This window comes from Daphnia pulex, chromosome 3, assembly GCF_021134715.1.
Source record: "Daphnia pulex isolate KAP4 chromosome 3, ASM2113471v1".
In the NCBI taxonomy this organism is placed as follows: Eukaryota; Metazoa; Arthropoda; class Branchiopoda; order Diplostraca; family Daphniidae; genus Daphnia; species Daphnia pulex.
This window is the reverse complement of record NC_060019.1, coordinates 7,252,653-7,279,497: the sequence shown is the minus strand read 5'-3', so window position 1 is coordinate 7,279,497 and position 26,845 is coordinate 7,252,653. Positions and strand designations below refer to the sequence as shown.

The window sequence follows — 26,845 nt, the reverse complement described above, 5'->3', positions numbered from 1 at the left end:
ATATTTTGCTATTAATTAGGTTCCGAAATGCCGCAGGGAAAACGAGGAAAAATCATTAGCTTTGTGTACTCGCTGACTAGTGGTTCATTATTGACGCATCATTAGAGATAGCCACTGCTGCGGACTGCTGCGATTGTCCGTGATATACCAATATAATTGCACATTCAAGACAAGTATAACCAAATACATAAAAAACGTAAAATAAAATACGTACCGGTACTAATTTAAATTTTTGCTAACCATTTCCCAGTTGTTATTTGCTCACGAGATCTAAAGTTTTTCGTATTTGGGTATAGGTTATTTTAAAAAATATATAGTCGCTATAGTTATCCACCTCTGCTATCTTATGTGTATAACGAACTGATATATAGTTATATAGTGCTCCGTCGGTTCCAAGTGATTGAATTCGGCGCTTCAGCGCTCCGTAATGTTTCTTTCCGGGGGGGTGGACGCGTCTAAAATTATCTGTTGATCCGCGAATTGCTATTGCTAATGGGAAATAAAGATTTAACAAAGAAATCAGCGATGTTTTAAGTATTTTTTTTTTATTTTTATTTTTTTTTTTGTATTGAAAAAAAAAAAAAGGAATCGACTGATGTAATAGCAGCGCGGAGAGAGCTATTGTCAAGCGACGGGAGAATGGCACACGAGCGCAACTGATAAACTTCTGGATCCCTGTCGGTGTTAATGGACTTCCGTGCCATTGACTTTCTTCCATTAACGCTCGGCCCACACACTTGACGTATACACAACACACACCAGCAGCAGCAGCTATAGATCGTATTCTGTATAAATAAAGAGCCGCGTATATAGTGACATTACACACAGGCAGTGCATGCATGTAATCCCTCCCGACGGCAAATCTGATTCTGTTGCGGACTGTGTGTGTGTATAGCTGTTGCTGGTGGCTGTTAGCTTCGCGGGCGTATAGAGAAAATAAAACTGCCTGATGCGGATTAACATCAATAACTAATCGTCCAAAAGTGCCAGAAAACTTCACCAACATCTTCTTTAACAACGAAATATTACGGCCGTGTTACATAAGGTCGACAACTTCATTTGTTGACAGACTTTATTATACCACGCACAGTTTTCTTCGACGTCTATAATAGTTCTAATAAAGTAATTGGGTATTTTATTTAGAGTTCGCGGATACCCAAGGGATATTCAATCCATTATAGGATTTTTCATTACAAGATCAACAGAATCTCAACAAAAAAAAAGAGTCGGAATATAACCGGAGAAAGAGAGTGAGATCGATGATTTCGATTCAATCTGCCTTCTTATCTATAGAGATATTTCCTATTATCCACCCCGATCCACCACCCTACGGACGTATACATACGCGTGTGTGTCTAGATGATTTATCTACTCTCAATAAGAACTTTGTTGTAAGAGAAATAAACAGGGATCGTTGGAAAATGAGATAGAAAGTAGTCTACAAATATTTCTAATCATAGATGGATATTGTAGCAGTTTCAATCAGTTCTATGTATGTTGAGAAATATATACCGTGTTTAACATGACATGTATAATATAAGGGTATAGACAGGATTCCGATGGCGGTTGCCAGCTATATTAATAATTCTTATTGGCAACTGATTGGTTTCCATAATGGATCAAGATATTGCATTACTGGAATGATTAATATGATTTCCTTTGTAGATGCCGTGCACACGAATAAGCCTTAATACACAGCACGAAGAGTCTAAATATCATTTTGATTCCCTTCCGGCATCTCCAAGCTTAATAAGGATTCATTACAATTTCGTCCACAGATGAAAAATCAGTTGATCCACGACTTGACGCCCAGTTTGAAATGATTCGGCCGCGCGAGTTAATAGTCGAATTCGTAGCTGTTCGTTAGCTTTAAATGTCGATCGAAATAAATTTAAATCAAATCGTTGCCGACCTTCAATAACATTGTGTTACATAACGCCCGGGATATTATATAAAATGCGTGGGATATCGCGCGCTCTCCGCTGGCGTGTGCATAAAAGAAATCTAATTCCGCGGGCTTCTTTTCACTTTGGAGGATCGTCGCAATCTCCGAAAGAGGAATAGAAAAAAAGAGCGAGACGAAATCGCTTCAACTTGATGGCGTGAATGAGTCCAACAGCTGAGCTCTATAGCTGCAGACTGATGCGCTGCTGCTGTTGCTGCTACAATATAATATTGACGTATGTGATGTACATGTCGCCCCCGATCGAAAGGCGCGCGTGTTGTGCTGTTAATACGGAACGTGACGACAGTACTACACCACCAAATCCCCGGCGTGGGAAAAAAATCCAAACGATATTTTGCATGCGTCAACGTTTCGACAATATAACGGGCGGACGACGAGAGGTAAACAGCACGACCGCGGATGAAATGCGCGGAGGGGAATATTCTTTACATCGGACCACAGATGGAATGACTTTGTTCGCTTCTCTCCCGACCTTCACGAAGATTTATTTGATTATACATAAAAAGAGTCTCGGCAGCAAATACGGCGGAGAAAAATAAGAAGAAAATATAAGATCTGATGGTATATATATAGAGACATATCCAAGTTTTTGAAACCGTTGGAGAGGAATATAAATCATCAAGCTTGAGAAAATCGTGAATTCAAACGAAAAGAAACCAAAGGGAACATTTTGAATTTCATTTCAATGCGAGTTTATAATTGGTCTAATAATTAACCGGGTGGAAATGAACAACTTTTTCCGCCGCTGCTGAGCTGTTCCTTTCTTCGGCATTGTCAGCAGCCGTGTATGTCGGGAAAAGCGAAACGCTATAGACCAAAAAAGTTGTCGAATATTATACACGCAACTGCTGATCAACTAACTCGCGAGATGTATAGGGAAATGAGCTGAAGTCGGGAGAGCTAACTTGTTGTATAGACGAGCCGTGCACCAGTTCAGTGATGATATACATGCTATAGAACAAAGCGGGAGCTCCCAAGAAGAGTTGAACGTCGACGAACCCTCCGGAAACAAAAGAAAAACAAACAGTACTCATAACATCGTTTGATGTGCGTGTTTGTGCCAACGGGATCGATATTTTTTACCCTTTTGGTTTATGGAGGGGATGGCCAATCTTCTTTTCTTTTCTTTTATCGCTGATTTCAGGCTATATAAGCCTAAACAAAAAGGGAAAAAATGTCGCGGGTAAAGAGGATATAAATTATACAAGTTGACAAGCCGTCAAAAAGAAGAAATCGTCTAGACGCGAAATAATCTGATTAGAGACAAACGACTTGATCTATATGCAAAGCGAAACGATATAAAAATATCGAAATAAGTTTTGTCGACAATGATGTCGTTCCACTTTTATGGAACCGACTCTCTCATACTAGACAGATGGCCTTATATACACAACGACGAGATAGTGCAAAATATCATACGGGGTGTGATTGACATTCAAATGTGCGAATATAGTTCTAGCGCGGGAAATATGAAATAGGCTAATACGTAAAAAATTAAACTCTCTATCTCATATGCGCGGTAGGTAGGTAGTAGAACTCTTGGTTGAGTGGATTTTTGATTATACACTTATTTGCATAGTATATCAGGAACGAACCACACATAAACCCTTTATCTAAACAGCCCGAAGCAATATAAAAAAGATATAAGATAACTATAGCTAAAAAAAAATGCATAGAAGGAAAAGATCCATTTGTCAATCGGTGTGTGCCTCTGAGATGACAAATGCTTTGTATAAAGGAGGAAGGAAAGCAGCACTATATAAACAAAAGTTATTATACAAGAATATAGACATTAGATTCCGTGTCCGGGGAATATGGAGACCATCATTCTTTCGCCACAGCACTTAGGACGATATTTTGATGTTGCTTCTTGTATTCTCCCCAGTGTGTGATTCATTGTTCCTTTTTTTATTCTTTAGATTACATTTTTTTTTTCAGTTTACGACTTTTAAAAAGTTTCCCGGGCACCGCCCAGCAGATTTCACCTTGGAAATTCCTTTCCAGCTTGAACAGTGTTGAGACTTAAATTGACAATAGCAAACCAGATGACGAGCAGCAGCATAATAGCATTTCGTTTTATAAAATAATAAATTCACCCAGGGGCCAGGGCTCCCATTCTTTACATTTAACCCAAAGAAAGAGTCATCTCTCTTATGTGTTTTTCATTCTGCGCTCATTGTAGAGCCTCTTGTTGTCACAAATTTCTTTTCACTCGCGCTCTTTTCTCTTCTCCAAATGCATATACATCCCGATCCGGACATTGTATTGTGTTTCCACATTGTGACCAATATATATAACGATAACAGCCAGCAGACTGCTGATGAGGTTGTATTCTAGGCTATACATATAACACAGCACAGCCGTCTTTCATCCGCTGGGTATATACAAGGGTATATATATATAACAGAACACAGAAGGCCCTTCAGGAAATGTCATTCGATATATTCGGTTGCGGTTGTTTATTATTTCTTCTTCTCCCGATTATATTCCACATCCGAAAAAAGCAAAAAAAAAATCTAAAAGCTCTTAAGTCTAAAAAGGCTTGAAATTAATCTCCTTCCACGTCATTGATCTCATATGCTGCTGCTCTCCACTGGGCTTTTTCGGTGGCAAATATTTTTTTCGCAAGCTGCGCATCCATGTTCTTTATATAATCTTATAGATTTACTATGTATCTGTACTTATAGCTACTTGGTGCTGGATTTTTCTTTAGTTATTCAGTTATGCATTAAGTATAGCCACAGCAGCAGCGAATGCTTATAGATTCCCATATTGCAAAGTTCATCTCTATTCTCATCTGTATGCATATACTATATAAACGTTATTACTATATGGGCGGGATTTCTGCGCACAACTGAAAGAAGCGCGCTTGATTTGAAAAGCGGAATCAAGCGTATGGAAATGATTCAGCAATCCGTCACGTGCCATGTTAACTGTTATAGACGGAGGAACTCTATATATCTATAAATCTAAATATAAATAGACACATAGCCTACATCCACATACGCACCACAGTTTGTTGATTCCTTCGCCGTCGCATCCTCATCTGAATGCCATGGAGATTTTACGGAGAAGACAACTCGATTTTCCGGAATCGGTTGGCAACGGCGACGACGACCATTTCTTCGTACATCCATTCGGAATGACGCTAGAGCTGGCGTCCTCCGTTCCATCTATTTCCTTTTACAACTCCATTTATATATATTATTCTATATAGATACGTGCGTGTATAGAGAGAGATGCTTGATATCATGTATATAGGGCCCATACATACGGTTCGAGTGTCAATATAAATGCAGCAGCAGAACTTTTTCTTTGGGATCTCGCCATCATGCACTTGGGCGGGTTGTAGATTCGATCTCCATCACAATTCCTTACAGCATGTTACATACCAGATATTGTCGCTCACTTCTTTTCTCTTTCATATCATCAAACGATCCGTGTTTAATTCGGGAATTCGGTCTGCATCTGGAAATATTCCTTTTCTTGTACTATATATAATACGCCCACGAATTGAAAGAGAGATGGCGGAGATATTATTATATAAAGTGGAAGAAGAAGAATATGAAGTTTGCCGCTTTCGTGCCTCTCTCTGTACCCGTTCAGCTTCTTCGATTCCTAATGTAACTCACGAACGATATCAACGAGCCTGAAAGCTTCCGGTTCGGTCGGGTGCTTCGCGACGTTTGGGCTTGATGGATCCATTTGAGCAGCGGTCTGAAACAAAACAAGAAAAAAAGGAGTGCCGGCCCAAAAAAGGATAGAGAGAATAAGTTAACAAGTCGGGAATTTGACAAAAAAAGATTTTTACAAATTTTCTGCATGTCAGAATTTTAAAAAAGTAAGAATTGATGTCGAGAAAAAATGGGGGAAATCATTTCCAACAGTTTTGACGGATTTACTACATTTATATATAATATCGTCCGATTTGAAATGGAAGCTTTTGATTCGGCTTTCTGCCAGTAGTGCGTTATATTATGAGGAGCGCAGCTCTCAATTCTTGGCAGCGGATGACGTCTTAGTCTCTGTACGAAATGGAGTCTATACATGCCTCCGGGTTTTGGCGTCAATAAATAAAGTTTCCGGCCGAGCCAGAGCTATAGATTTCAAAAGTTACGTGAAAAGTGCATGAGGAGTGCGTATAGAGAGAAAAGTCGGTGACTGACGAGGTGTGTTATACACTCGCCCGCGTTTTGTATGTTCAATCGCGCAATTGCATTGATATTATTATCGATCGCGCGGGACTCTCGTGATGTCTGTGTAGGTCTCTCTATACTTATCAGCCGCCGTTCACCAATAACTTAGATTTCCGTCCGGCTTTCCGCTGATGGAAACCCAAAAGGAAAGTGAGGGAACACTCGACAATATATAACCAGCAAGACTCTCCCTTTTTACACGCTCTTACACGCACTCTCTTTTATGGTATAGTACAGCTATATATGGTTGCTGTATATAATGCATAGGGTGTAAACCGGCGTGAGGTACTATGCCGAGCATGTAGTATACTCGTGTTTGTCCATCGATCAACTCACGGTTGGACCTCCCACGCCCGCAGCTCTACACCGAACAAGTTGAGCTTCACGCCGAGAAAGAGAGAGAAGAGAGAAAGAGAGAGAAGAGAAGAGTGTATTTTGATGTCCATGCATTCTATGAGATATATCGTACTTTTACAGCGAAATAAGTTCTCCTCTTTCCGCATCACTTTGTCGACAAACGTTTCAGACAAAATCAAAATAGGAGACCATAACATACACACGCAACACACGGAAAAACCTAAAAGGAAAAACCCCGCAAAATACGTATATAGATGTTGGGAGATTCGGCAGCACATACTATTAATACAACAGCACACAATATACAGCCCACACTAGACGATATTTAATATGTATATGAGCTGTGCTGCTAGACAGATGATGAAGTCAATTTTTTTTTCACGAAAACCAATATGCGGAGAGAGATCTACATTTTTATAGCACCGAAGATATTAATCTACGTTGTGATGGGTGTACATAAGGAAACTTTGGATTTAAAAAATTTTTCCACTCGTGTAGATCCGGTAGATTTTTTTTTTTAAATCCCAATTTATACTATAATATTAGATTTTTTATTATCATTTTTTTTCACTTCGTTTGAACGCCCGCAAATGTTTCCCCCGGGTAACTTGAAAAAACAAAATTTCAACGAAATGAAATGACAGATTTCCTGTTTGTTTTTTTTAAATCTTCTAAGCATAATAAGTATAATTATAAGAAACATAGCACAATAAAATGTATATGCTACTACATTGTGAATGCTGAATGGTGTTGATAAAAGAAAAGGGACGATGATGAAGAGTATTTAATTGTTAAGGCCGATTGTGCGCTCCACACAGAGAGAAACCCGCCCATGTGAACCTGTCTATTATATAATAATACGTAGTATAATAATATCTTTGATTGAAGCCCGTCGATCAGAATAACATCGTTAACTACAGTGTGTATATCTAGATAAACAGTCGCCGCGAATGGTTGAATTTCAGTTTGACCCTTATTACCTCGTCTACGTATAGAATATAGTGCTGTATGTGTACGTATATAATCAATATACAGGCCAATAGTCGACCGAAGAACAGATTTCTAAATGGTGAAAGGAAAAAAATAAATCAATGAAAGCTGACGGGAAAATCAATCGAAATATGTCACATCAGTCTCGTTCAATCTCGTCGCTGGCCGCCTTGTCGATCATTGGGAGACCGTCAGGTGAATGACGTCACTTTCGGCTGTCGCCGTGCTGGACGCTTCTTTCATATTCTGATAATGAGTCAAATTGCTGGATGGAACGGCCAGCAGGGCGGCGGCGGCGGCTGGGAGGAGCGTCGATGACTGAGGCGACCCGGCGCAAACAATCAGCGACGGGGCCGTCAACGGCTGATGCTGCTGCTGGTGGTCGTCCGCCCTTATTTCCACAATGACCGACACGTCCATCCTCTTGACGCCCACCTTGTCCGTCAACATCTCGCCAGGCGGTTTGTCGCTCATGTCTCTCGCACCCGTTTGATTCCGCCGCTTGGCGATGAACGAGCGCCCGATCCTGCGGAACTCTTTCCGGAAATTGTCGTTCAACCAGCCGTACAGCAGCGGATTGGCGCAGGCCTTGATTCATTTGAAAATTTAAAAAAAAAAATTCATTATCAATCAAAGTTGATGTTATTAAATAATGCTGAACCCACCGAAGACATTCCCACCATGTGGCAAACGGCGTAGACGATCAGCATCGTCTCGGTGTCGTCTCCGAAGACGTTCCACGTGTCCTCAACGACGTTGAACGTGTTCATCGGCAACCAACTGTTCCATTGATTGGAAAAAAAGAAAATCAAATTTGATGACACCAAAATGACCCCGGGGGCAGGCCGTCACAACTCACCAAATGGTGAAAATGATGGAAATGGCTATGAGGAGCGTATTGGTTTTGCGGAGTTTCTCCTCTCTGGCGGCCGTCCGGCAGTCTGTCGCCGCCGCGTTCAACTCGATCCGACTGGCCGCGACGGCAGTTTGACCCGCCGTCTGCTGGCCGTTAGCGATTGTGTTATGAGCCGTTACGGCGTCATTTGGCGCCGCATTATTTTGCTGACGGATGGGTAATTGCTGGTGCTGGTTGAGCGAGGCCATCCGCACTTGTAGTTTGTTGCTGATGCGGGCGTGAGCCACCGAGACGGTGATGATGGGCAGGGCGTACTGGACCAGGATGCTGCCGATCGAGTACAAAGAGCGCCCCCGCTCGTTGGGCCACTCTTCCAGGCAATAATCGACGGACGTGATGGGCGAATTGGGAATGGGGATGTCGTGGTGTTCCAGCGTGCGGACGATGAAGAGCGGCAGGGCCAGGACGATGCCGAGGACCCAGATCCCGCCCAGGGCCAGCAAAGCGCCCGTCAACTGGAAACTTCTCTTGGTCGGGTAGACGATCAGCTGGTAACGGTCGAGCGCAATGGCCGTGATGGACAGCGTCGACACGAAGATGGAAACGGCCTGCAGCGAGCCGACCATCTTGCAAGAAACGGGAGCGTTGCCCAACGGCCAAGTGTACGACCGGATCTCCATCAACTGTGCAAGCGAAAAAACAAAAAAAAAACAAACAAAAACAAAACAAAACGAATGTGAAAATAAAATTTCCAAATAAAAATGAAATTGAAATAGATTTTCCCAGATTAACTTAAAAAAAAAGCAACTGCGCATATTTTTTGGTTATTGAGCCGCGACCGAGAGTAGATTTCATTTAATGATCCGCTTTCCATGGAAATAAACAAAAAGAATTGAAAAGAAAACAATTGAATCAAAAGAGCGCGCGAAATAGATCGGCTGCGATACGCAGAATGGAATAAATCCGCCCCCCGCTCAAAATCAAATTTATTCCATATACTTCTACACATTTTCTGTTTTTTGTTGTTGTTGTGGTGACACACAAGTCAAAAGATCGGTATGTAGTGCACAGCACACGGATGAACAACATGTGTTGGATAGATATCAAATACAAAGAGAGATGCGGTTACTGATTTCTGTGACTTATATAATAATGGGATGTAAAGGCCCCCCAACCGACAAAAGTAATGTAGATACTAATCATGGCGGTGCAGATATTACTCAAACAACTGCGGCTGTAATTGCAAACCCTGCGTGACACATCCCCGCATCCAGCGCTCTGCATGGGGAGCGGATCTGTTTTCTATTTTATCCGCGGTTCACGTTCCACTGGGTACACACAAGAAACCCATCCGCCGACGCACAACACGGAATAAGTCAAGTATGAAATCGCATAAGCGAAACTGTCAGTTGCGTCGCGTACGTGTATACAATTTCAAAGCAATAAAACAAAAACATTTTCCGAGAGAGTCAAACTATTTAGTGCATGTGAAAATGAGGTCGTGGTGTACACTCTTCCACAGTGAAAGATGAAACAGTTCATCAAGGTGAGTGGGGGTGGGGAGGGGGGGGGGTTTGCTTCCGTCGTCAGCCGGATGAGAAATTGACATGCCAAGCGGAAAGAGATTTAAAAATACGCCGAGGGTCGGCCGGCTGGCCGAGCTCCTGCTGTATTAGTATATAAGTACCTACCACACAGATGATGAAAGAGAATATATCATATATGTGTGTGAGTGTGGGGGTTCGTATGAATGTATAGCGGAGAAATCCCTCGACCGGAATCAAACTTTTGTAGACATAATAAACCCAGCCGGAGAAAAATATCTACGTGTGTCCGCTCTCATTACTGTAACTCTCTCTTCCTTCGTGCTGCCCAGTGTCTGTTATTGCTATTTCCTCTCTCTCTCTCTCGTCTTCCAGGATTGTCGCCATGGAATTCCCAGGAAACATATATATATTATATAATATGACGCAAGTCAATAATTAAACCCGTCTGCTGCTCCTATTTGTTTTCTTTCTTCTTACCGTTAACGGCATGGTGATGAGGCAGAGGAGCAAGTCGGAGATGGCCAGGTTGACGACGAAGACGTTGCGGGCCGTCCTCATGGCCGGCTGGCGGGCGACGACGTAGACGACCAGCGAGTTGCCGATGGTTCCGACGACGATCAGGACGCAATAGGCGGCGACCAGCCAGAAGAAGGCGAAGTCGTTGACGCGCCGGTTGGAGCGGAACCGCTCGATGACCGACAGGTCCAGCTCAAGGCCTTGGCCCGACGAATTAGCGGCGTCGCCTGTTGCCACCGACGACGACGACGACGTCGACCAATTGCTGAAGAGGAGGGAAACATCCGATGGATCGCTGCTGGAATTGTCGCACGTCATCGTCGTAGGACTCCGACGTCTCCGCCTCCATCAGACTCTCCTGTGTTTAATCCTTTAAGTTTCTCCGAGAACAGAATTGGGCCGGCCCCAACTTTTTTATTTTTTATTTTTTATTCTTTCCTTTGATTTGTGTTGAGAGAGACCTGCTGCACGAGAGAAACAAATGGAGAAAGATTGAATCAATAAACGGGCGGAGATGGAATGTCAAATGTCGGCCGACTTGTGAAATAAATTACAAATGGAAGAAAAAGACAAAAAGGAATTTCTTTTCTTTTTTTCACGACGGAATTCACCGTGATAGATTCGACGCCTGTCTAAAAGCCTCTAGGCCGATTAAACGAGTGACACTGATGAATAATTCACTTTCGCACTCACGGCCTAAATGAAAAATTCATTTCAAAAGGCTTTACCAACAAATATAGCCTACTATAGAAATAGATTACCTTAATTATTTTCAGGCTTTTCTTTTCTTTAACAAAACAATTTTGCCTACACAAAATTTCTACGTGCATATCATTACGCCCACGCTCGAATATTAAAGTGCAGTTGCCAAAAATATGTGCACATCAATTTATAGAGTCAACAGCAGACGACAAGCAAGCCGGGTGGAATTGCTCACAAAGTTTGTCTTCGGGATTTATTTGAATTATCGCGTGGTGTGTGATGGTGGACGTTCAATATATTAGAAGCAAACATTTATTGTTTGCATTCTTCGAGGCAAACAAGCGGCAGTAGCGCGCCCACGAATTTAATCCGGTGCATACGTTGTGTCTACCGTCTAGAAGTTGGTCAATATTGACGTCGAATTATTGGACGTTCAACGCGGAGGAGAAAAGACCCCCCCCCCCCCCCCAAAAAAAAAAAAAGAAGAATAATCTATAAGAATAAGGACAAAAAAAAAAACAAGTCTAAACAAAATAAATATTGGACGCTCAGCCGGAAAGTGCGGGTGCTGTTGGCAATAATAACCTATACTGCGACCGGCTGATACGTCTCCAAGCAAATATAGACAGTGTGGGTTAACAGCGCAGAGTGTTCTGCTGCTGCTGCTGGTGCAATCGGATATCTTCGCGGTGTATAGAGTACGTTTTGGGCGAAAAAGGAAAATAAAATAAAAAAAAGAGAAAGAGGGAGTGTGCGCTGGTTCATTAAGCAGTTGCCATCGTTCCCATACACAGTCTAATGTTACTTTTTGAGGGGCCTTTTTCCGTCGCACACCTTCGGTCCTAAGAGTCCAACCCACTCATAATAATGTGCCCATTATATACTAGGTCCCACATTCATTTTTTTAGGGGGTTCATACTTCATATATATAAAAATATTTTGAAAAATCAATTTTTCCCGCCCATTCAAATTGTCGAGAAAGATCTATAAAATTTTTTAAAACATTTTCTTTATTCCTCCGACTTTTTTTTACGTCATTCGGGAATGTCCTCCGCCGATTTTAATCATGGCGCACGTGCGCCAGGACTCCAGGAGGGACGAATAAAAAAGATCTGTGTAGTATATTCATTCTTAGACGAGTTCACTGCATCCGAGAGATCTTGATATATAGGGGAACCAATAAAACGGAGGTTCACGTACACTGTGTTCTTCTTTCAAAAATAATCAAAAGTGGACCAATCCCTTTAACGGTATCAATGTCTCTTCCCAAAAAGTTTGAAACAAAAAAAAAATTCTCTCCAAAACAGATTTGAAACTACCTTATACAACAATGCAATTATGTGGATCAAACATGCGCTGCGCTGGTAATAAAGACTGTACATTATATAGACGTGAAATAATGGTCTTTTATTTACCAATAATAATTACTTTGCACCAACTATTTAGACCGCATTGAGAGCTCTCTAGTCATATGTCCATTCACGACGAGACACAAACGGCCAACAACAAGCGACCCAGCGCACGGTGCAATAACCCTTGTGGGGTGTAAATCAATACAACGAAACATATAAAGGAAACGGCAGCAAAGCTAAAAGACCATAATTGTCTTCTTATTCTTTTTGTTGAAAAAAGACAAGTTAGACACAACAAGTGAACGGAGTGAAAGGGAGTGACGAGAATTTTTGGCGACGTGCGCTGCCTGCCTGCCTGCTTGCCTGCCTGCCTGGTATCGAGTAATCAAATTAGCGAAACGTGACCGTGTCGCGTACTCGCGTTCAAGGAACGCCCCAAAAAATTGAATCTAATCGAATAATAAGCGCGTCACGCCGCCATCACTTCCTTTTTTCTTTTCTCTTTTTCCTTTTCTGTTCAAATTATTCGTTTCATTCCTCAAGAGAGACGACCTCTGCATAGTAATGTTATTTCTTTATCCTCCCGTCGAAATTTTGATGCTACGATATTGAAATTAACTTGAAAAGAGAACACATCAAAAGCCATTTGATCAAAAATTGATTACAATCAAGTGTAAAATAGGTATTAGGTACTATAAAATGTGAGATTTGCCTGGTTTGAACGATCGTCTTTTTCCCGCCGACTATTCCAGAAATGTTTGAATGCGCACCACTCTTTGCCGAACGACGAAATGGGACTAAAACAGGCGGAACACACTTTCATTCGGTTTACTAATTTCTAGCAGTTCGCGTAGTAATTATTTCTAATACAATTAATCGAAACTCTGCACAATCAATCGGCTGCAAGAAAATAAAAAAGCGCAAGAACAGGATCGAAGGTGTTGATGCGTCCGCCCTGCTGCTGCTGCCTGACTGATCTCTTTCTCAGTCCCGAACGTTCCTTTATACATCCGGGGACCAGCGGGACCAGCATCAGCATCAGCAGCAGCAGCAGCGCGCGCTGAGACCTGCTGAGTGAGAGCTGGCGCTGTCTCTCTTAATATTATTCCCGACCGCAGTCTTTTACCCCGAAGAAATGGAGACCCCGAACATTTCGTTCGCTTCCAGCGCAATATAGCGCAGGAGAGAGCCCTGTCTATTACATCTACCGCATTATTATACGTACATGTATAGGTAGACATAAAATAGTAGACGAGCTGCGGCGTATACATAGTTTATGTATTAGGCAACATTTCCAAAGTGTCACGCAAGCGCATCAATCAAGGCCCTATCCTCGCCGCTCTAACGCGCGTCAGGGATACCCGCACGCACATTAACCTGTCAGGTGTACGTATATATTGCAAATTGTCACGCGGAAATGGGCGAGGATCTCTTAAACGGGAATCCCCGCTCCGGTTTCGTGGGTTTCGGCGCAAATAATAAAAGGTTATAGACGTTATAGATGCTGGTGCATTGTGTCTAGTAGTTTATTATCGTGTCTGGCTATTATTTTGGCGTTATACTTTGGGCTGTTTTACAGTGTGCGACTAATGGGGTCTAGACAGCACTATACCAGTTTGCGTCACACACTTTGTACTGTCATTTTGGCCACTATATAACAGGCTATACAGGACGACTGATGCATTAAGAGTCTATCGCTTTTTATTTCGATCCGGAATAAGCCCCATAATGGCCATCTCTCTGCTGAATGGGTGTAATAGTATATTGCGCCTTTTACCCGGTTTGGAAAAGGATAATGTTCAATCATTCTTGTCTATTTGGAGACCTTGATATCGATTGCTGCCTGACAAAGTTGCCATGAAAATGAGTCGTCAATTAGATCGAATATCGATGTATAAGAATGAATGAGTGTAATAGTGAATTGTAATTGCATTACAGACGGAGAAGAATCAAATGATGACGAAAATAGTCAAGATAGATGTGAAAGAGCTGGCACGAATGTTAAACATGTTAATATCCGGTGCTGGCTGGGCGCTGGGCGGGGCCTTGCTGGGAAACAGCCGGGGTGGAAGAGTAGGAGGACTGAGCGGCGGCAGGAGCAACGAAAGTCTGTTGGGCAGGAGCAGCGAATGTCTGCTGGGCAGGAGCAGAGAAGGTCTGCTGTTGGGGAGCAGCGAAGATCTGCTGTTGGGGAGCGGAGTCGACCGATGAGGCCGGGGCGGATTGCTGGGCGGATGCTGCTGCTGCTGCGGGGTTGATGGTAATGCAAGAGCAGATCTGCTGGGTAGTGGCCGGAGCACTTGCGCCTCCGCCAAGGAGAGAAGAGCTGCCGCTGGACACTGGTCGGGATTGTTCAGCGGTAAAGGCCGGTCTTTGCTGCTCCAGGGCCGGGCTGCTCTGCTGGGCTTGGGCGACGTACGACGGCAATTGGCTGCCCATCATTCCGCTTCCGGATTGAGGTCCTTGGCTAGAAGATCTATAACATAAATAACATTGAATGACGCAAGACTCTCAAGTATAAAATAGAATTAAAGTTCAAACTCACTGAGACAAGTATTGGCCGGAGCAGGAAGCAGCCAACATGGCGCAGATCATAACGACCTAAATAATGAGAATAAAATAATTGATTGTCAAGTAACGCAACGTTTTCGGCAATTCGTGCACTTCAAATGTCAAAAAAGTCAAAGAGTCAAAAACTCTAGTTGAATTTAGAGAGAAACATGGAAAAGATGGAAAACAATTTAATACAAGGAAATTTCAAAAGTTTTTACTTACAGTTTTGAAGGTATTCATGATGAAGTAGTAGGAATTGGAGTGCTGTCGACTGGAGAACTTGCAAAGGTGAAGTGAGTGTCTTCCAAAGAAATCGCCGGAGTTTAAATACTCACAGGTCCAGGTAGAAACGAAGCAAATCAGGTGGAATTGAGTTAACGGTTAGCTATAGGCCCACTCAACGCGGAAGATAGAAAGTCAGAACTAAGAAAAACTGACCTAGTTCAAAGGTGAAATTGTTTACCTGCTTTCGTAGACATCCAAGGTTAGAACCTTCGCGTCCCCTACGACCTATTTTCAAGCCCCTTCCATATTTTATTTCTTCGTCCAGACAAACTTATTTTTCTTTAATAGCTTCTGCTGTCGAACCAATCTCTTTCCGTGTCTTTGTCAAGCAGGCTAAAGGTATATATAATGTATATAACGGGTCGTAAAAGCATTCTACATTCTGGTTGCTAAGTCGATTTATTTATTTATTTTAAAAACAAAGAATGTCGGATTGCGATAAAACAGACTGTGTTATTCATCTGCCTCCCACGTTCGCTATAAACATCCCCGGATTCTGATTCGACTCCCCCGCAAAAAGTGTTGACTAGACGATGTGATCAAGTCTATCATCTGTTTAAACTTGGAAGTTGACTCGATTTTCGTCACCGGACGGATATGATGCGAAGGGCACTCTTGCTGCCGAGTGCAAAGGATAAACATCCCGGGTGATTAATTTAATCAGATTTCCTCGGATTTGCGATGTAATAAACTCTCCCACGTTCGTGGATACGCTGGTGGATGAAAGAGGGATGTGCGCAGATCAACGATCGACAGCGATATTATTTATAGTTTGGGTTGTACAGGATTATGTATAGGCTACGTCGTTGAGAACTATATAGGCTACTAGCCAGGCGCTGACAACTGACAACTTGTTCTGAATTTGGATTTTTTTAGTTATGAATCCACAGTAGTTATACGTATATATTGTCCATAAGGGGATGTTGTTGTACGCACGGATAACTGTTCGGGAATTCCGAATTCATGTGAAAAAACGACCAGGTCAGTCAGTTCATCGACGGAGAAATGGAATCCCCTCGACCTCGAGCATTCAAATAGTAACTTGAACAATAAAGTTAGTGGAAATGTGGACTTTGCAATAGGACGGGGTCAGCAGACGGTATGTCGTTTAATAAACCGGGAGTGCACCGGAGTGCACAAATCCAGCCAACATAAAACGAGTTGCAACTAATTATATTGATCCACCTCGACTTGTATAATTAATTAAATGACATTAGCTCTTCCAGAGCTTTCAAAATATGGCCATTAATTTTTTTCCTTTCAATTGTAGACTAAATAACCTGACAATTTTCAAAGGGAGCACTGACGTTGTCTGGGTTTATTATTTTTTACCTTGAAACTTAATTAGCTGAGTGCAAGCCCAGCTAAATCATGGTGGCAAATAAAATTACTTTGACGCGAGTCTTTCTTATTAATTTTCTACATAATTAATATCGTATTTTTTTTCGTATTTTCCTCTTTATAGCCTGTTTAAGTTGAGCCGTTGAGCAATTGAGTTGCCAATGTAATGGAAAATAATTGCGCGAAACGCCTATTTCTGTTTGATTTCACATTGCCAAAAGTACGCAAATTTTAAGCCTATCTAAACACGTGCAGTTTACGCAAATTACGCTAAAATTACGCAAAATACGTAAATTTTCGTACACCCTAGACCTCAGTGGTGAACCCCTCGCAGATACGTCAGGTGGCTTTGTTTTTGATTAGTACATGCAGCAAAATGACGTAGTAGCTTTATAAGACACATGGAATTACGTGCGTCTTCTTCAACCTCTTTAATAAATAAAAATAGTAAAAATCCATATTTTGTATATAAATTAATAAAATTATTTGTATACCCTGGAAATCAAAGTCATCGAATATTGGGTCAGTATCCTAAGGACTAAAGTTTTGCATATCGTCTTGGATCATTAAATTTGAGTTATTGTCGGGTATCTGTAATAAAGCAACTCTGATAAGCTGCTGTGAGCTTATTCACGATAATCTTTCTTAAACAATATTTACTTGTGCATCATGGTCCACCGTTCCGTTTTCACTCATGATAGCAGGTTTTAAACAAAATTTTGATACTAAATCAGGTGTGTGCTTTAAATTTGCCCAAATGTCATTAGGTACACCATCCTTGCACCAATCTTTAACTAATTTAGCGGCCTTGTAACGTAATTTTGATACGTATTTAGGCTGTAATTCATCAAGTGTTCGTTTCCTTGTTCGGCGGCAATAAAAACCACTGCAAGTAAGAACATTTTCCACTTCAATATTTGTTAACTTTTGTAAGTCTGCGGGGCCTTTTTGGGAGGCATAATTAATTAACTCAGAACGTTTTGTGTAACGATAACACCACACAATTTGTTTTTTAATAAAAAATATAGGCTATCTAATTGGCTACACTTAGCACCCAATCCATTCAGCTCCCTACTAGCACATGTACGTCCATAGGACGTTTCAAAGTCGTCCGCTCAGATCGGGCTGGATATCCAAGCCGGACGTTATTTTTCATTGTTTTGGACGTCAAAATGTCCTCTCCAATGAACGTCCAAACTGATACTCCATTTTGCGTCCGAAAATGAACGTCAAATGGATGTAAAAAAAAGAAATAAAAAAGGAAAAAAGATTTGTGACGAGTAGGGCTATCGAACCCCACCCTACTCGCTTCCCTTTCCGCCTCTCTAACCACTAGACCATTTGACTAATTGTCATCATAACAATTTTATGAATTAGTTTTAAGAATCAACACTAATCAAAATAAAATTTTCAGACGGCTCCATAATTCGTATGGTATATTATGAAAGAACCGGAAAGAACAGTATAATATAAAATAATTAAAATTTTAAAATTTTTTTTAAAACTGAATTTAATAATTTAATTGTTCATATTCTCTTAAAACTAAATAAAAACTATAGAAATTGACTTTAATTTGTACATTTTGATAGACTAACAATTGTTATTTCTATCAACTGATAGAAAAAATTCGTGTTTCTGTCTAGTTGTGCCTCGTGGATGTCCACTGGACGTCCATTTTTATCGTTAAATGAACGAAGAAAAATGGACGTAAATAGGCTTTCAATTGGCGTTCATACGAACGATAAATGAAACGTCCTAGTATGGTACAAACTCACCATCCAATGGATATTCCAACTGGGACACGAAAAACAGAGGATCATAATCGACCGTCAGAAGGATGTCCGCAGCTGCCGGAAAATGGACGGACCTAGTTTGGACGGCCGGACGTTCTATGGACGTCCTATGGAAGACTTGTGCTAGTAGGGCTGTCACTGTGATCGGCAGTCTTGCTTCAATTGGGCTATAATCTACAATGTCGGTGAAATTGTATTAATTGCGAACTACAATTTTTTGAATGTTGGCCTGCATTAACAACTTAGATTTCCATTTTAGGATAGCTAAAATTTTATGGTTATTATATTTTGATCTAATGTATGATTCTTTAAACGATTTCTAAACAGCGACATATAATGTTAAAGACCTAATCGCAATTATTCTACTGCTGTTATAGTCAAAGGAATTTTTATAATTAAGGTAGTACAATATTTTACTTGTGTTACTCTACAACAATAATATAACGATGAATTCTTGCCAACATGACAGGTTTCATTAACAGGTGATGATACCATTACGACAAGAATTCAAAGGAAATCAAGGCTGCGAACTTGTTGAATTTATGTTGTCAATCCTAAATTGTGTAAATCTGGCAACTCCCTCCCTACCCTCTTTTCTTTCTCATCGAGTGTTCTCTCTGTGTGTGTAATTTAGTCTGCTACTTGAATACGTTCGAATCACGAACTTACTTGTGCTACCAACTAAAATACAAAGAAAAGTAATCACAGTGAACCAAACACGAGTCTCAATTTAGCAAATATTCAACAGAACTGTCATCAACCACCATAGTAGATATTTGGAGAGAAGTTTGTCTTTATTGATCTTGTTATTTTTTGAGTTGTATCCAAGTTATTTTTTAGCTGTGAATTGCAGATTCATCCTACTGCCAAAGTGTACTTCATGTTTTCCATCAGGTACAGAATTGTTATTGATTGAATGAAAACTTTGTTGTTAGGTTTGTGAAAAGAAGATGCAATCAGTATTGTTTCCTTAACTGTGATTTCATTTTCATAGGTTTATCCGGGTTTATCAAATATGGCATTGGGTGTACAGGGAACTTCCCCTGGTAGCACGCCTCTATCTATAGGATATACGTCGCCCATCTTTTCAGCCCAGTGAGATAGCTTAACCCGACGTCCATAAGATTGCCTATGTCTATACTAATGTCGCGCTGTAAGACATCCAAATGGGTACGGCTTACAGCCGTCTTCAAAATACTTAGATTTAAGCAAAAAGAATAAAAAAAAACGTTTCTCGATAGGCGCGAAACCACGTTCTTGGTAGTGGTACTCCATTGCTCTAACCACTACACCACTCTCTATTACTTTTCAACTGTATTTGGTTAAACCACTCTAAATTATTATTAGCAGTTAAAATTATGAAAATTTAAAGTCCTTGTCTTCCTCATCTATCCCCTATCCCCTTTTCCTTTTCGCTATATTAACTTTAGGCGTATTTTTATCTTTCATGACACTATATAAATATATTTTCCTTTTTCCTTCAACGCTTTTCAATAACAAACTCCCTTTTCGTCCGTCGCCGCTCTGACCATGTCTTAACGTGTCTGGTCACGTTTACCTATACTATCCTCTCTAGGCCTAAACATGTCTGCTTCCTAAACTTCCTCTCTAGGCCTATGCTAACCATGCAGCCAGAATTAGTATAAAAACTGTATGTAAATGTTATTCTGTACTGCATTCTCCCACGGCATTCACACTACCATTGTGTTCCAGTCGCACTCTCCTTTTTGGTATTGTATTAGTTATATTTTCCCTTGTACTCAGTGCCTGTTATTTAAGCTAAGTGCCATTTTCAACTGTACCTCGAAACTTGCCGTTTCTTGACAAGCCTAACCGCTCAGCCCGCTACCACATTTTCTCCATACAAGTAGTATTGTCTCACTTATTTATCGTCTCACTATTTAATATTATTAGTTCACCTTATTGTATGATCTGTCCGTTATCAATACATTGTTTAGCCTTAATTATTCCTGTTGGTCTTAGACACTTCACTTTGACATTGTGAGTAAAGTCGCCTCATAGTATTTAAGTTCTTCGTATCGGTGACACAATGATTCCGTTGTGTCGACCTTTACAATTGGATGAAATCATCTGCGGCCAAATGGAGTCGTCAGTCACCGCTGACTATTTGAACATGAACGCGCTATACGAAAAAATGAACGAAGAAAGAGAGAACGCAACCCAAAAGGATCATTTTGGACTGGCGAAGTTGTTGAGAGAAAAATCGAGAGTTCAATCGAAGGAAAAGTTATCACGATCCTCATCTTTTCCTATGCGATTCTCAAACAGAGATTTAGAGGAAGATTTACCTTTATAAACATGATGAGTTAAGACATGTTATTGATTTGGCAATTTCGTTGATTAATAGAATTCTCGATTTCCATTTATCTAAATGATTTGTATTACCATGTTTTTCTCTTTAATTCATTAAAAAAATTTGCCAAACGCACAGTGTGCGACAGTGTGCACCAGGAATTGATGAATCACCAGCAATCAGCAACAGGTATGACGTGCATTTTTCATTATTCACTAGTCATTGGTTGTCCCCATCATTGTCGAGTGTGCAGCCCTTTGCTTTTGGATCCGTGAATTTTTACTACGAGATCTGTATGTAAATTTAAATTTGCTAGTAAACCAGAATTTTTTGGGTTTTTATGGCAGGTTGAAATATTGTTTACGGTTTACTCGCCATTCTTTTTCTTCGCGATGATTTTTGGTTAACCCTTCCTAACATTTTCGATTTTTTAAATAAATGGACAAATACGCCCCAAAACTTGCAACACGTAAAACCGTAGAATAGTCACACAAAAAACGTACCTTTCCCCCGGAACGTAAAACAAACAACAAAGAAAGAAAGAAAGGAGGAGTAAAGTATATCGATCCTGCTTTTAAAAAAATCGCCAACATAACGGCGGCAATTCATGTTCCAGCGACTTAAACCGTTGCCACCTTCCATCCAAGTACTGGACAAAGTATAATGCAGCACGTAACGGCCGAAATGAGGAGAAAAATCGACAAAAACAGACGATGAGACCTTCATCTTGTAATCACAATCAAATCGCGTTATTATTTATAGAATAGTACCCTATATTATATAAATGCAATTCACTTTAATTATTTATATGCTGTATTATATTAAAAGGTACTGCATTAATCCCGCGGAAAATAAACGACTTACGTGGCGACAACCGGTGCGGCCGGTTGTCTGCTGCTGGTTCTAATTTTATTACTGTCTCAGAAATAATTTAATTGACTCTGATATGACCAACTTTTGACACCAGCTGTTTGATGTAGGGGAATCACTTTTACGTCATCAATGAATAAGAAAAAAATATTTAAGATGGCAAAACTCTAATCAAAATGTATTTGCCGACGGATATAAATTATTCCAATTTCTTTTCTTTTTTTGTTGTTGTCGGTTGTTGTTAAGGGAATCATTTACATATTACATTATTGTGTCAATATAATTTCCGAACGTGATTTTTGGCGTTTACAAAGCTGACGTTTTGCATGATGTGCTATAAATAGATCAGCTGGGATCAGCTGCTTATCGGCTTATCGGTTACATTACCAATACGATCGATAATGTAACCACATTGAATCCATTCTAGTGCCTGCTGGGAGTAGACATTAGGGATTCCGTTGGGATGGTAATACATGTAACATTTTCCATCTCCATCAGATAATCCATTGTCTTCTCCATAAGAGAAGTAAATGCATGCAGAATTAGCGATGCAAAATTCTGAGCAATGCTCAACATCAGTAGTGTATATCATATAATCGTAATCGTTAATAAGATGATAACAATTGTTGTCCCAGCGACTCAATCAGTTGTCGCCCACCTTCCAGTCAACAGCGGACACGGTCGTCATCGACTGATGGACGATAGTTTCTTTTCGTTTCCGCGCACGGGATTTTCATGTTCTGGAGCTAATTGGCTTATAATGTTTGCGTCGTGACACGAAGAGGTAGTAGTCGCGGCTAGGTTTTTCCCAGGTCATTCCGAAGGGGTTTACCCGCTGCGTGCTGGTGACGCTGGGTTTTTTGGTTTGACAAAACAAAAGACGAGACCTTCTCAAAATCAATAAAATCGTTAAATATAAATAAACCGCAATAAACGAAACTTGTATTGCATCGTTAGAGCTTTATTGTCTGATTACTAAAATTTATGTTATTGCAGACAATAAGGCAGGATAAAATGATTGGTAAAAAATTAAAAGTGGATGTTGAGATGTTTCTTGTTTGAACATTCGGATGAAAATGATTCCATTTTTACACGGTGCAAAGAAGATTGAGTGACGACGAGTGCCTTTTCGTTTCCGCGCACGTGAATTTCACGTTCTGGAGCTATGGGCTGATATAATTTATGCGTCTATATACAGATATAAGAGAAAAGGAATAAGGAGATTGTATCGCGTCCATTTGTAGGTTTTTTCCAGGTTATTCCAGCAGGGTTTTCTCCGCAGTGGGGCCGGGTTTTTCACAAAATTGGCATGACCAGATTGTATTTGTGTCCATGGTTACAGCCAATAGCTTTTATTCATTACCAGTTTCAACCAGTTTTTGCCATGAATCTCTTAAGGGGAAACACATCTATATATTAGAAGATCAAAAACCTTTCTTCGCCGCAAGGCATACCAGCAGGAGTACTAGTTTTTGCGGGGAAATCCCAGATTTGGCAACAGGAAGAACTCAGCAAAAGACACTGCTGAAAGCCCAAGTTTTTGCGCACCCGTTTGCAGCGCTACTTGGCACAGTTACGGCACGTGTGTTATACTAGCTGAGTAGGAGGAGAACGAGCCATGCTGCTGTAGAGCCAGTGGGGAGGTGGTTTTGGATCTAGTATAAAAAGGGCTCGAAAATCAGCCAATATTATCACAACTTTTTGAACAGTTGAACTCGTCTAGCCTTCCTTACAGCAAAAAATGGCCAAATCGGTAATAACAATTTATCTGAAATCCAAAGTTATTCTATCGCAATGTTTGTTTATTTGTTTTATATTGCTGCATATGCACCTTTTTAGTTTCTTATGATTTTGATGGTGTCTTTGGTCCTGCTGGCAATTGTCAACGAGTTCGGTGGGCTCGTGAATGGACAGTGCGATTCATCCCAAGGCAACTGTTGTCGTTGGCGTTGCGATGGCGCTGTGAACTGTGGTTGCAGACCTTTCTTTGCTGTTCACTGCGGTGCACCAGACAGGTGTGGTGCATAATAACCCTAACCGAAATAGTAGTTCATCACTTGTTTTACATGCAACCGAACTGGACCGAATTTGTTATCTGACCAAGATTATCCGAAACAACTACAGAATTTGAATAACGGGAAAAAAAATAAGAAAATCCAATTCTGTCCTATCTAAATCTTCTGGTTTCAATTAACCCGAGCAATATTTGTATAATTGTGGATATATTCAAATAATCCGCTTGAATATATATTCAACCTTCCAACTCTGATAATACACATCATACAAATGCTCAGCAGCTCTGACTTTCTAATCTTATTTTACATAGATCTCTAAATTTTTGTGGACACTTTAAAATCGTTTGGAGTACCCAAACATTATGTGCAAATTCCGAAAAAGTCCGCAATATCGGCGATGATGCCTCCCCAAAAAAGAATCACCCTACCTATTTATCATAGCAAAGAGCATTTGCCGTGTACAAAAAACATATAGCTCAACACATGGCAAATTTTTTCAAGTGTTGTTAAGTTGTAAAGCGCTAGTTATAACTTTCCTGTCTTCAAAAATTAAAATTCCAAAATGAATTTGGGTTGATTGGCGCAGCAAACGCCAGTTGAATATGTAATCCAAATTCAACACGATAACGAGCGATTAATTAAATTCAGAAGGTCATATAGATATCAGGTGCAATAGCCTACGTTTTTTTTTATTGAATCAGTGATATGTGCTCGTGCATTGATACAATTGATGCGTCTATATATCCAGATAAAAGAGGAGGAATATAAGAGATTGTATTGCGTCCATTTCTAGGTTTTTTTTCAAGTTATTCCAGCAGGGCTTTCTCCGCAGTGGGGCCGGGTTTTTCGAAAAATTCGCATGACCAGGTTGTGTCCATAATATTTGTATTAGAAACTAAATTGAGGTCCATATACATTCCTTAAACCGGATTAATTCACTATAGTTAATGGTAATTAAGTTAATATTGGCCACAATACGCAACATCAATCAAGGAGAGAGAGAGAGCAGCAGCACGAAAGACCTGACATATTTGAACACAAATTTAATAATAAAATCTGATGGCACTTCATCCAAAAATATCGTCCAATTTTGAAAGTTAGCTATTAGAAGAGAAAATTCAATAATAAACTTCTGCGGGGAATCTGCGCTCAGCAGCAACTGGATTTTTCCCCGAAATGCCTAAAAACGGATTATCTATAAATCTCACAGTGGGTCAACCCTTATTGGTCTCTCATTTGCATTTCGAGATAATAATATAGAAAGCTTTTTCCATCTAGTCTATAGAGGACCGATATATAATAGTGTTTGGATTTCTAATAGGAAAGGCAGAGACAACAGCATCAGCAAATCTTTATTTAATGCCAATTTAATAGATTACTATGTGCATGGCTTATTGCTGGTTAAAATATCGGTATATTTCGTCGAAGCCAGCTGTCGAAAGGTAAATTATCAACGTCTTTCTTTTATTATTTGATGTTTATTATTTTTGCTGGAATTTTGACAGTATATTATTTAAAAAAAACTGCGATTCATTCTTTCCCTCAGTCGCTGTTGCTAATGAGTTGCGTAATAGCTTTGACCTTTCTCAGCCAAGAAGTTGACGCTATATGTTGTTTGCCGGAATACCCAACCAAAATATTGGGTTTGATTATTGGCGGAAGTAATAAAGGTTCATAATTTCACAGATTTTTATAACCCACTTTAAACAAATTTCTTGTTGTTGTTGTGGTTGCATGAACGTTTAGAGGGCATAGTGCGAAAATGGATAGCAGGGAACACCGTGTTGCGGTAAAGGAAAGTGCAACGCCCGGTGCTGTAACTGTCAGGACGGCTGTTGGTAATCAAATCAGATCATGTGCAATAATTGACAAAAGCAATTCAGTCAAAAATAAATTTCGTCGATGACAAGAGTGTCCGCTCGAATCTGCAGATTCCCATGGGAGGTAGGCGGCAACGGTTTAATGATGAATTACTTGTACAGATGGACGCTTGCTGCTTAAGGCGCTGATAGGAGCCGGTCTGACTTCCTAGAAAATCAAAGAAGAACAAAGGCCTCTTTCATTTTTGTTCGGCATCATGTTAATATCTATTGGCATATCTAATACATTTTGATTAGAGTTCAGAAATCTTAAATTCTTTTTTCTTATTAATTAATGTCATGAAAGTTATTCCCCTATTTCAAAAATGCTGGTGTCAATATTTAACCCGAGACACTAACAAAATTAGAACCAGCAGCAGATAAGTCAATTGGAGGAGATTATCTGCGGCAAAATGGAGTCGTCAGTCACCGCTGATTATTTGAACCTGAACGCGCTATACGAAAAACTGAACGAAAAAGAGGAAACGCAACTCGCAACTCCAACGGATTGTTGAGAGTTGTTGAGAAAAAAATCGAGAACTCAACCGAAAGAAAAGTCAACACGACCCTCATCTTTTCCTATGCGATTCTCAAAAAGAGATTTGGAGGAAGATTTACCTTTATGAACCCGATGAGTCAAGACATGCCAGCTGCTTTTTAGATACGTGAATTTTTTACTATGAGAACAGCTAAATTTGAATTTGCTACTCAATTTTTCGGGTTTGTAATTTGTATTACAGGTTGTAGTATTGTTTACGGATTACCCGCCATCCTTTTTTTCCATAATGATTTTTGGTTCCCCCTTCCTAAAGTTTTCGATTTTTTAAAATAAGGAAATGGAAAATACACCCAAAACTTGCAAAACGTAAAACCGTAGTATAGTCAGACAATAGGCGTAATTTCCCCGGAACGTAAAAAAAAGAAACAAAAAAAGGGGGAGTAAGATAGTTACGACAAAGAATTTTAGTCCGTCCTTTAAAAATTTTCACTTAGTCACTTTCAAGTTTCTACTCAAGACGGGCGTGTTCCAGAAGTCGTTTCTTTCGATTTCAGTGATTACAGCTGTGACCGTGTGAAATTGAATGTAACGTACGTATTATGACGGAAGTGTTTCAAGAATGGAATGTGAATTAATCGAAATTCATTTTTGCAACGTCTGTGATTTGGCACAACATTCCCATTAAAGGAGTTCGCCATATTGTCTGCAAGTCTTCATTCGCCTTCGCAGTGTGAATCACGGATAAGTACTTCTTCATTTTTTATTAACTTGTATTACGTTGTTTAATGTGTTTCTCGTTTGAGGAAGGTTCAATTTAAAGCACGTATTTAAAGT

General features: G+C 40.2%; 2 protein-coding genes and 1 long non-coding RNA gene across 3 annotated transcripts; 1 reads left to right on the top strand and 2 right to left on the bottom strand.

The window, feature by feature from the left end:
* Positions 1–6,578: 6,578 nt before the first annotated feature.
* Positions 6,579–11,115, bottom strand: LOC124190418 (neuropeptide F receptor-like). Its single transcript, XM_046583043.1, has 4 exons — positions 10,390–11,115; positions 8,369–9,048; positions 8,175–8,289; positions 6,579–8,097 (listed from the first exon to the last, which is right to left on the bottom strand). Exons 1-4 carry the CDS (start codon positions 10,744–10,746, stop codon positions 7,687–7,689), a joined length of 1,563 nt encoding a protein of 520 aa, XP_046438999.1. The 5' UTR covers positions 10,747–11,115; the 3' UTR covers positions 6,579–7,686.
* A 3,260-nt stretch (positions 11,116–14,375) lies between these two features.
* On the bottom strand, positions 14,376–15,409 carry LOC124190416 (nematocyst expressed protein 3-like). Its single transcript, XM_046583042.1, has 3 exons — positions 15,258–15,409; positions 15,028–15,083; positions 14,376–14,958 (listed from the first exon to the last, which is right to left on the bottom strand). Exons 1-3 carry the CDS (start codon positions 15,273–15,275, stop codon positions 14,493–14,495), a joined length of 540 nt encoding a protein of 179 aa, XP_046438998.1. The 5' UTR covers positions 15,276–15,409; the 3' UTR covers positions 14,376–14,492.
* Positions 15,410–23,144: 7,735 nt separating this feature from the next.
* Positions 23,145–23,931, top strand: LOC124190415. Its single transcript, XR_006872970.1, has 2 exons — positions 23,145–23,391; positions 23,478–23,931. It is a non-coding gene; the product is annotated as an uncharacterized LOC124190415 (long non-coding RNA).
* Positions 23,932–26,845: the final 2,914 nt, after the last annotated feature.